Source organism: Trematomus bernacchii, unplaced genomic scaffold (assembly GCF_902827165.1).
Source record: "Trematomus bernacchii unplaced genomic scaffold, fTreBer1.1, whole genome shotgun sequence".
Taxonomy (NCBI): Eukaryota; Metazoa; Chordata; class Actinopteri; order Perciformes; family Nototheniidae; genus Trematomus; species Trematomus bernacchii.
Genome location: NW_022987606.1, coordinates 159,386 through 171,332, shown reverse-complemented (window position 1 = coordinate 171,332; position 11,947 = coordinate 159,386). Strand labels below are relative to the sequence as shown.

The 11,947-nt window shown below is 44.2% G+C and overlaps 1 protein-coding gene across 4 annotated transcripts; it reads left to right on the top strand.

The window, feature by feature from the left end:
• The first annotated feature begins 2,404 nt into the window (after positions 1–2,404).
• On the top strand, positions 2,405–11,852 carry mllt11 (MLLT11 transcription factor 7 cofactor). Of its 4 annotated transcripts, none has more exons than XM_034130989.1 (3): positions 2,405–2,555; positions 9,805–9,978; positions 10,713–11,852. In XM_034130989.1, the coding sequence occupies exons 2-3, from the start codon at positions 9,814–9,816 to the stop codon at positions 10,797–10,799; spliced, it is 252 nt and encodes an 83-aa protein (XP_033986880.1). In that variant the 5' UTR covers positions 2,405–2,555; positions 9,805–9,813; the 3' UTR covers positions 10,800–11,852. The 4 variants fall into 4 exon arrangements, with proteins under 4 accessions (XP_033986880.1, XP_033986878.1, XP_033986879.1 ...); XM_034130987.1 differs by having other exon boundaries at positions 9,805–10,017; XM_034130988.1 differs by having other exon boundaries at positions 2,415–2,570.
• Positions 11,853–11,947: the final 95 nt, after the last annotated feature.

Sequence of the window (11,947 nt, the reverse complement as noted above, 5' to 3'; positions counted from 1 at the left end):
TAACTTCTTATTTATCCAGACACATTCTTATTCTATTTTATTACAACTTGTATTGCACTCTTTGTACTTTCACTTCTTATTTCAACATAAATATTGTTATTTAAAATCATATTGAACATTTCTACTTTCATGTCTTGTTTTATGTTGATATGGTTATTTTATTCTAGGTACATTCATCTTTTTATTATATTGCTCTTATCTTGAAATTCACACTTTAACTTCTTATACTTAAATGTTGCTATTGATGTTATTGACCCGTTGGAAGCACTTTCTCATGTTGACATTATGTTTGAATTACATTTGGTTTGATTTTGTACTGCACGTTTTTACTTTTTATGTTTTTATAAGTTATTTAGTTTGATCTCAAATTGAGCACGTGTCTCAAAACACCATTTCCTCCACAGGGTGATGAAATGATTCTGATCTAACTTCCATGCTGAGAGGGCGGGGCCGGTGTCAAATGATGCACCCCGTCGTGAAATGCACCCCGTCGTGAAATGCACCCCGCCGTGAAATGCACCCCGTCGTGAAATGCACCCCGTCGTGAAATGCACCCCTTGACACGGGAACGCGCATTTGAACGTGTATTCTATGTTGTCTTTTTGATGGTTGTTTCATTCACTCGTCACTTTTTTTCAGTTAATTTAGTATTTAATATATGTTTTTATTTCATTGTGACGTCCTGTCTGTATACTTGTGCTTTACAATGTATTGTTTATTTTTACATCAAGTCCTTGAGGGTGGGATTAATAGAAACATTTTATTTAGGGGGGTGCTTTTTATGAACAGCCTGGTTGCCACGATATGCACCCCTTGCTCTCTCTGACAAGAAGCGTGTCACATGAAACTTGCTCCATGTATTGGTGCTAGTCCTACAGAGTGTAGAGTACAGGCCAGGGGGTGCATCATTTGACACAACACCGGCCGGCCTTTCTGCGCGACTGTCACTCAAATGCGGGACATAGTCTCAATATGCGGGACATAGTCTCAATATGCGGGACATAGTCTCAATATGCGGGACATGTCTCAATATGCGGGACATAGTCTCAATATGCGGGACATAGTCTCAATATGCGGGACATGTCTCAATATGCGGGACATGTCTCAATATGCGCACAAAGCGGGACATGTGGTCACCCTACTCTCTTGGAGAAAATAAATTGCAACATCCAATAAAAAAGTTCAAAACCCAAATATACAAACGAAAATAATACATGTAATGCTATAATAAAAAGAGATGGACGAATTCATTTCAATAAACATGTGAAAACTAAATCATACTGGTTTTAAGGGGTTTATTTTGAGTTAAAGGCTTCCCGGACGTCGTGAAGGTCATGAATCATGAATTGTTTCATTACTTTGAACAAAATCTGATTAATTCTTTAGTTTTTTCACTAAAATCCGTATCGTTACTCCGTTACTCAGACATGGAGATATGAGTGTATCACACAGAGTATATCATGATGTGATATGAGTGTATCACGGAGTATATCATGATGTGATATGAGTGTATCACACAGAGTATATCATGTGTACTCCAGAGTGTGTCTTGCTTTCCCCAATAGTGCGATAGTCTTAGCCAGTTTAGCTTTGACATGATGGACATGAGGTTTCCAGCTGATGTTGTGCTCTAACACCAAGGAACTTGTTTACATATACTCTTTCTATGTTTATGTTGTCTAGGATTAACCTGAGGATTTGTTTGAGGTTTTCCAAAGAGCATAATCTTTGTTCTGCTTATATTTAATGATCATTTGTTCTTATCAAACCAATGTTTGACTTGAATCATGTCTGTTGTTATTACCTCCATTAGCTGTTTCAAACTGTCACCAGAACAAAACATATTAGATTATACATTTTACTCTGTACTTCATGTATTCATTATTAAGATGCTTATTATTTATTTATTATTTATTATATACCAACCATCTGCCTCAGATAAAATAAGACCTTCCTTTGTGTGTGTGTGTGTGTGTGTGTGTGTGTGTGTGTGTGTGTGTGTGTGTGTGTGTGTGTGTGTGTGTGTGTGTGTGTGTGTGGGTGTGTGTGTGTTCCAGAAACATGACGAACAGACCGGAAACTAATATTGTTTCAAAATAAAAGTATGACTTTATATTTGATGTATAATCAGTGGCTCAGCTTCACAGAGAAATACTCAGTCAGTGATTTACATTGTCAGGTCAATAAAACATCCTGTGGAGATGAAACATTAAAACACATTTTCTACTTCATGTATTAATATTGTATTACTTTAAATAATACAACTTCATAATTTCACCGAACAAATATGAATAATTTAAAACATTATGATATTAATTATCGTTATTATTGAAATATTTTGTAGTGATTTCATTCAAATCAAGTATAAAGGAAACGCCCTACTTTTATTTTGAAGGTGAGTAACCGGAAGTATGTGTGTGCGTGTGTGTGTGTGTGTGTGTGCGCGTGTCGCAGAGCTGATTAACCTGCAGCAGCAGCAGCAGCAACAAAAGAGCCATCAGACAGAAGAGCAGAAAAACCACTGAAAGCTGTTTTTACCCACCGAGAACAACAAGGTAAACAACAACAAGGTAAACATCGACACGTTATTTACATGTTACAGTTTAACCCCGAGTCTCACGTGCCTCTCTGTGTGTGTGAGAGTGTGTGTGTGAGTGTGTGTGAGAGTCGGAGCCGGTGATTGTGCAACCTGCTGCCAATTAAACAATCTAGAAACGAGGCTCATCTGAGGGGTTAGGTTCATTTGGTTAGAATATGTTCGGAAATCATCGAGTAATCTCGGGATGAATCGGCTTTTTGTTCGGGTGGTGATGAGCCAACGCCTCTTACATAAACCCAGAGCCTGCATGCATCCTCAGGTCTGCTGCAGAAACACGTCTTTAGTCTGGGTTTAACCAATCTGCTGATCGATAGGCCTACTTATCAGCGCAATGAACTGTGTCTGATCTGGTCTTCATATACATTATTTCATGACATTCTGTTCTTGTACATATCATATTATATGTACATGTAGATAGACTTGTTGCACTATTTTCTATTTGTATTTTGTTATACATGTTGCATCGTTGGAGGAGCTCGGGTCAGGAGAATTGTATCTTATGAGCTAATGACGATACAACCTTTGAGTCTTTGGTCCGCAGTCCTGCAGAGTCACAGGTCTGTGGACTGGGATCAGGTCTGGGTCTAACCATAGACTGGGATCAGGTCTGGGTCTGACCATAGACTGGGATCAGGTCTGGGTCTAACCAGTAGTCCTGGTCCTGGTCCTGGCCCACAGACCCTCAGGATATAAATTAGGGCTGTGCAATTAATCGTATTTTAATCGCAATTACGATTTTGGCCTGCCACAATTACGAAAACAACATAATCGAAAAAAACGATTATTTAGCTTTGCTTGGTTGTGACAGTGCACTGCAACATATTTGATCTATTTTATTTTAGTCTAATTTATTTGTATTTATCATATTTACATATGTTTAGTAGCTTGTTGAAGTGCGCTCCAAAATATTTGTTGATCTTGTTTATTGGTATTTATTATTTTGATATTATTTATTTAAATGTATCATTTATTTTAGTATTGGTTTTTCAGTTGAATTATACGTTCAGGGTAATCAACAGTTAAAAAGATACTGTTCAAATTATTATTTGTATTTGTTTTAAAGTTCAATAAATGGATGTTTTCAAAGTCAATGAATAATCGTATTTAATAATCGTGATATCAATTATTGACCCAAATAATCGTGATTATGATTTTTGCCATAATCGCATAGCCCTAATATAAATACTAGTGCCTCTTCTGATCTGAACACAGCAGTGAGCCCCAGAGGAGGTGCTGAGTCACTCGATGTATTTCAGTCTGCAGCATGACCCAGATCCTCTCTCAGACCTTCTGGAAGAATCTGATTAAAAATATCTCCGTATTTAAATATATAAATACATCCCTCCCTGATATGGTCTAAGACTCACTGGAGAGGGGACTGGGTCTCTGTAGTCCACTGGTTCCAGGACTCCCTCCCTGATATGGTCTAAAGACCCTGACACACCAGGCAGTCACCAGAGAACTCGCCGACGCCGACACCGACACCGACAGTTCCATCGACGAGTTCTCCTGCGTCTTGGCCATGTGTCGCACTGGAAATCACCGCAAAGACTTCAGCCGAGCACGTACGAACTGCGCATGCGTGAGTGGCAATAACTCTCCTTAACAGCAGGCGGCGGTAGTGTGTATTCGTCATTCAAAATAGGCAACAACCGGAAGACAGAGAAGAAGAACAGACTGATATAAACAAACAAATAGCGTGTGCGTTCCATTTTCACTCTCGTCCATCGAAAACATGTTTTAGAATATAAAAATACATGAATGATGAAATGAGCACATAAAGTGCAGACATACTATAAAATCACAGTTAATAGACCTGCATCTGATGATCGCAGTGTTCTGGCGGGTGTGTAGTTTATTGAGTCAGCAATGTAATAATGGCCACTTCTTGCTAAATTTACGATGAGATGAAAAACCGGACTTGACCAAACAAATCACGGAGCTCTCAGCAGAGGACAGCCGGGGACGCTCCCGCCGATATCAGAGATGTCCCTGCTATGTGTGGGAGGTAAGAGAGGACATTTAAGGGCTATGTTTGATGTCTTTTAAGTATCACCTGCTGGGGTTTAGCTGCTGTCCTGACTCCTGTGCCTTTTTTAATCGTTTGTTTACGTCCCTCACTTCCGTTTCGCTTCTCATTTGCTAGCTGAACAGCTGATCAGAGTGGTTTCTTGGCCCGATAGCTTGTGACTGTATTTTGGCCGATTCAACATGTTGAATCGGCCATGTGTCGACCGTGAAAGGCCAAATAAGGCGTGTCACGGCCGAGGGTTCGGGACACACCAAATTGACTTTGGGCGACAAGGAACGCGTTGTTGCCAGACAACCGAAGACGGCCGAATACGGCCTGGTGTGTCAGGGCCTTAAGACTCACTGGAGAGGGGACTGGATCTCTGTAGTCCACTGGTTCCAGGACTCCCTCCCTGATATGGTCTAAGACTCACTGGAGAGGGGACTGGGTCTCTGTAGTCCACTGGTTCCAGGACTCCCTCCCTGATATGGTCTAAGACTCACTGGAGAGGGAACTGGGTCTCTGTAGTCCACTGGTTCCAGGACTCCCTCCCTGATATGGTCTAAGACTCACTGGAGAGGGAACTGGGTCTCTGTAGTCCACTGGTTCCAGGACTCCCTCCCTGATGTGGTCTAAGACTCACTGGAGAGGGAACTGGGTCTCTGTAGTCCACTGGTTCCTGGACTCCCTCCATGATGTGGTCTAAGACTCACTGGAGAGGGGACTGGGTCTCTGTAGTCCACTGGTTCCAGGACTCCCTCCCTGATATGGTCTAAGACTCACTGGAGAGGGGACTGGGTCTCTGTAGTCCACTGGTTCCAGGACTCCCTCCCTGATGTGGTCTAAGACTCACTGGAGAGGGGACTGTGTCTCTGTAGTCCACTGGTTCCAGGACTCCCTCCCTGATGTGGTCTAAGACTCACTGGAGAGGGAACTGGGTCTCTGTAGTCCACTGGTTCCAGGACTCCCTCCCTGATGTGGTCTAAGACTCACTGGAGAGGGAACTGGGTCTCTGTAGTCCACTGGTTCCAGGACTCCCTCCCTGATGTGGTCTAAGACTCACTGGAGAGGGAACTGGGTCTCTGTAGTCCACTGGTTCCAGGACTCCCTCCCTGATGTGGTCTAAGACTCACTGGAGAGGGAACTGGGTCTCTGTAGTCCACTGGTTCCAGGACTCCCTCCATGATGTGGTCTAAGACTCACTGGAGAGGGGACTGGGTCTATGTAGTCCACTGGTTCCAGGACTCCCTCCCTGATGTGGTCTAAGACTCACTGGAGAGGGAACTGGGTCTCTGTAGTCCACTGGTTCCAGGACTCCCTCCCTGATGTGGTATAAGACTCACTGGAGAGGGGACTGTGTCTCTGTAGTCCACTGGTTCCAGGACTCCCTCCCTGATGTGGTCTAAGACTCACTGGAGAGGAAACTGGGTCTCTGTAGTCCACTGGTTCCAGGACTCCCTCCCTGATGTGGTCTAAGACTCACTGGAGAGGGGACTGGGTCTCTGTAGTCCACTGGTTCCAGGACTCCCTCCCTGATGTGGTCTAAGACTCACTGGAGAGGGAACTGGGTCTCTGTAGTCCACTGGTTCCAGGACTCCCTCCCTGATGTGGTCTAAGACTCACTGGAGAGGGAACTGGGTCTCTGTAGTCCACTGGTTCCAGGACTCCCTCCCTGATATGGTCTAAGACTCACTGGAGAGGGGACTGGGTCTCTGTAGTCCACTGGTTCCAAGACTCCCTCCCTGATGTGGTCTAATGGCGCATTTCCACTACACGGCCTCACTCGGCCTCGCTAGGTATGGCTAGGTCTCGTTAGGACTGGCTCACTTTATGGTGCATTTCCATTACAGTTTAGGAACTGGGGTAGTAACTATAGTAACGCAGTGTAGGCGGAGCTGTGACGTCATCTTCAATGAGAATCACAAAAACAACACAGCCGTTAGCTGTTAGCACTCAGAGCTCACAGCTCCTCATATCTGTTCAGAAACTAGACAAAAGTTAAACAAGTACAAACCACAGACTGCCTGTGTCATGGCGAATACAGTCGCTGGTTTATTTATGTCTGTAGGCCGTTGTTGTGAGTGTGGACGGTCGGAGCATATACTGCGTTAGCTTAGCCAATCTCCATTTAGACAACGCGCATTTCAAAAGGTTTTTCACCTGCCGTCTGTCTGCAGACTTGTCAAAGCATTAATTCATGGTTTTTACTAACCGGTATCAGTATGTTGTTACTTCGGCATCATTTTGAAACGTGTATTACAATTAAATCACGGTCAAATATGTTCATCTTGTTGTAGTTGTAGCCCCCTTGCCAGCGATTCTCTCTCTAGTTTAGCATACTCAGCCCGACTCAGCCTGGTTGTTCCTGGCCCTAGAACCACGATTTTATGGGGCCAGAAAAACTGTGAATTAGGACCCGCTAGCCGGTACTAGGCCAAGTGGAAACGCAACCAAAGACGGGCCGCTGACGTCACAGCTCTCTTAAACGGGGCTCCGCGCTGCAGTGGAAACGCACCATAAGACTCACTGGAGAGGGGACTGGGTCTCTGTAGTCCACTGGTTCCAGGACTCCCTCCCTGATGTGGTCTAAGACTCACTGGAGAGGGGACTGGATCTCTGTAGTCCACTGGTTCCAGGACATGTCTGATACCAGACTCTCACTGTGTCTGTAGATTCATCCTGTTAGCATTAGCATTAGCCTCATTTACATATTTAACATGCATGTCAGAACCCTGTAAGTATGCGAGTATCAGCTGACCTGACGCAGACTCCTTACTGATGAGATCTATTTAAATGATGTGGAATCAGTGAAAGCTCTGACAGGAGGAGTCTCACTGAGATTTACTCTCTGAATATTTCTCCTTTAAAATCCTCTTCTTCATGTCTCTTCTACATCAACATGTGTCCCCTCTTCTTCATGTCTCTTCTACATCAACATGTGTCCCCTCTTCTTCATGTCTCTTCTACATCAACATGTGTCCCCTCTTCTTCATGTCTCTTCTACATCAACATGTGTCCCCTCTTCTTCATGTCTCTTCTACATCAACATGTGTCCCCTCTGTGGAAAGAGACTCTGAAAGTTTCAGGAACAAAGATTCTCTCTCTTTTTGTCCTGATCCATTTCTATAAAAACTAGGGCTGTCAAGTTAACGCGTTAATAACGCGTTAACGCAATTTTTTTTTAACGCCACTAATTATTTTAACGCGATTAACGCATGTGTATTTTTTGTCCTCGGCCGCCCCGTAGTTTCAGAGCGCATCAAGTTTAAAATACCATCTACAAGCTGATGCTGACAGCCCCGCTCCTGCCGCCCGCTTGTGGCAGACCACACTTCCACGCTCACCGGCAAGCCCGGACTGGCCATCGGGAGGACCGGGAGGGTGTGTGTATGTGTGGCGCGAGCGAGGCACACCTTACGTGTTGTTGTTGTTGTTGGCATCTGGTGCTAGCTAGCTGCGCTAACGGATATAAGGAGCTGTTTCAATGAAAACAGAGGAGTGACATTTCGCCGACAACTGCGCCGAGCACTTGACTTTATGCAGACAGTGGGACATTGTAAGAAAAGTCAGCACACTCAGCACGGATAGTGCGCGCAACATGATTGCAGCGTCCAGGCAGCTCCCGTTCGAGCATATATGCCTTGAGCTGCACATAGCTCCAACGATCCATCAGTGTCTCCACACACACACACACACACACACACACACACACACACACACACACACACACACACACACACACACACACACACTTTGTATTGTATGAAAGAGGTTCCAGGTTGAATTGAGGCGAATATTTGTAATGTTCAGAGGTTGTTGTGTTTAATATTCATGAGAATATTTGTCATTGTTCAAATGATAATAAACAAACATATAAAGCATATTTGTCATTAAAGACTTGAAAAATATCCCTCTAAGGTACATTTAGAACAGATAAAAAATGTGCGATTAACTATTTTAATCGACTGACAGCCCTAATAAAAACCTGTCTGAAAATGAGCTGATCAGATTTTGGCCACTTGATGATGTCATAACGATGTCTTGTGTAACCATTAGCCAATCAGCAACCAAGGTAACCACCCCCCCCCCCCCCCCCCCCCTCCCCCCCTTATCATCTGAATCTCCTCCTAGAGCACCATTGAGTTCTTTTTAACCAAATCTCTCTCAGAGGGGCGTGGGGAGGGGCTCCATATTTTCATCTAAAGTAACAGACAGAGAATCAGCACTTTGGAAACAGGGCTGAAACAGAGGGGATTATGGGTAATGCTGCAATGATCTGTTTGGTGTTTCAGCCAATCAGAGACAGGCTCTGTATATATCTGAGACCTGTGATATATTGATGAAGAGGAGGATGATAGGAGACCTTTAAGAAAACTCAAACTGAAGTACGTTACTTTACATATTCTTTATGTTTGATAAATGTTTCTGTCAGTCTGAAGGGACAGCGCATAATAATAATAATAATGATGAGATCTCTGCATGTGTTTATCTGTAAACAGCTTGTTGTTGTTGAAGCTAGAGACTAAAAATAAATCAACAAGTTTTAAATAACCCGACAGCAGCGTCAGTCTTCAGGTTTCACAATGTCTGAAACTCTAACCCTCCTCTCGGAAACTCTATTTCAGACCCAGACCCCATTTAAACCCTCCTCCCCCTTCAGTCACACAGTGACATCACTATGGAACACTAGCGCTCCTATTGGCTAGAGCTCCACCACATCGTACGTGATCGTAGGATAAGGGGCGGGACTTCCCTAAGCTGGTTAACCAATCACAACAGAGCCGTCAAGCTCTCATGAAGAAATCATCTTTTACATGAGAGAAGATCAGAAGAACTTTATTGATCCCGATTTGTGAAATGTTTGCGTTGCAGCATAAAAGACACTAGACAACAACAATTACAAGACCAGAAGAAAACAATCCAAAATGTAAACATCTCTGACCCCTCTGACTCTGACCCCTCTGATTCTGACCCCTCTGACCCCTCTAACCCCTCTGACCCCGCTGACCTCTCTGACTCTGACCTCTCTGACTCAGACCCCTCTGACTCTAACCCCTCTGACCCCGCTGACTCTAACCCCTCTGACCCCTCTGACTCTAACCCCTCTGACCCCGCTGACCCTTCTGACCCCTTTGACTCTAATCCCTCTGACCCCGCTGACCCCTCTAACCCCTCTGACCCCTCTGACCCCCAGACCGACACCATGCAGAAGTCTAAGAGCGAGTACGAGTCCTTCGTCTTCTGGAGGGCGCTGCTGCCAGAGATCGACCTATCAGAGCTCTCGGATCTGAGCGGGGGGGCGGAGCCAGCCGGGAGCGTCGCCGGGAGCGTCGCCGGGAGCGTCGCCGGGAAGGAGAGGAAACAGGAAGTGAGGAAACGGGAAGAGGGAGTGAGGAAACAGGAAGAGGTAGTGAGGGGACTTTACGTTCTGCTCCTGGTTCTCTTTTATATCTGCTATTAACATTTAGAGAGGAGTACTGAGTACACAGAGTACTGAGAGTACACAGAGTACTGAGAGTACACAGAGTACTGAGTGTACTGAGTACACTGAGTACACTGAGTACACTGAGAGTACTGAGAGTACTGAGTACACAGAGTACTGAGAGTACACATAGTACACATAGTACACTCAGTACACTGAGTACACTGAGTACTCTGAGTGTAGAGGAGCTGTTTAAAGAACCTGCTTCATCCCTTTATTGTGGCGGGGTCTTTAGATAATAAGATAAACTTTATTGATCACAATCTTTGACATGTGATCACCACAGCAGCATCGATTAGACATTACACATGAAGGAGAAGTAAATACAAAGTGATATAAGAGCAGTAGAAGACAAACAAAATACACAAACAGTGAATATATACATATAGATAATGAAGGACATGAGGGTGTCTGACCTGTGCTTCATCCCTTTATTCTGGCGGGGTGTCTGACGTGTGCTTCATCCCTTTATTGTGGCGGGGCGTCTGACCTGTGCTTCATCCCTTTATTGTGGCGGGGTGTCTGACCTGTGCTTCATCCCTTTGTTGTGGCGGGGTATCTGACCTGTGCTTCATCCCTTTATTGTGGCGGGGTGTCTGACCTGTGCTTCCTGTCCGCAGGGCGAGATGAAGGAGTTTTCCTCCTTTACTTACTGGAGAGCTCCGATCGGAGACGTGGACTCGCTGCTGGCCGACCTGCTGCTCTGAGACAGGAAGTCACCACAATAAGAGCCTGCTCTCTGAAACAGGAAGTCACCACAATAAGAGCGTGGAGAAACCAGAGCCTGCTCCCTGATCCCAAATCATCAGATCTTATATTCCAGATTATCCGTCTCTCTTTGGGCTTCACTCACGATGATTATCCACCGCCTCACAACAAACTGAAGTCCTTTTCATAAAACCAGGCTCAACCAATCAGAACACTCGATTCAAACATGTGACAATATTACCAACAGTACAGTGTTTATTTAGTTAGTTAAAGATGTCTAAAATCCGACTGTACTGACCCTCAACATATCAGAAACACTGATTCACGTTTAGACTAAATCAGTGAGGAGAGAGCGACTGCGTTCACACACGTGTTTAGCATCCTGCTTCTGATCTGGATCTATAGTCACATCGCTCCTGACCACCTGTGAACGTGGAGTCTCTCGGTTGTTAAAATGATGTAGGCCTACTGCAGTAAAGGTATATTTAATCTGCGGTCTAAGGAGAGGCATGTATTCTGAATGTAAACATGATAATACTTCCTTTAAGTTCTTGCATTATTCCCCTGATATCTACAGAGCCAGAATACATCCCATCACCTGATCAATACATCCCATCATCTGATCAATACATCATCACCTGATCAATACATCCCATCACCTGATCAATACATCCCATCACCTGATCAATACATCATCACCTGATCAACACATCCCATCACCTGATCAATACATCCCATCACCTAATCAATACATCCCATCACCTGATCAATACTGATTATAGCGTGCACGTAGAGGCAGTGCGGGACGAGGACATGTTATTCGGAGGTGATGCGTTCAAAGCCCCTGAGATTTAACAGTTTCTTTCTGTTTCCATTTGTGCCTTGTTTATTGATTTAACCCCGAGCTGCTTTGCTGTCACTGATCGGCTGATTATTATTATTTATTATTTATTGATGTATTTATTGATGTTTCTGAGCGGGCCTCACTTCTGGTCAGAATGTAAAACCCTGCCACCAATAAAGAAAATAAAATCTCCATTTTTCAATCAGAACGACTTATTTTTATTGATCTTTCACTGGAAACCACGAGGGGACGTCTCTGACGGTTTATTTGGAGCTTCGGCCGGAGAATTCACACGACATGTCA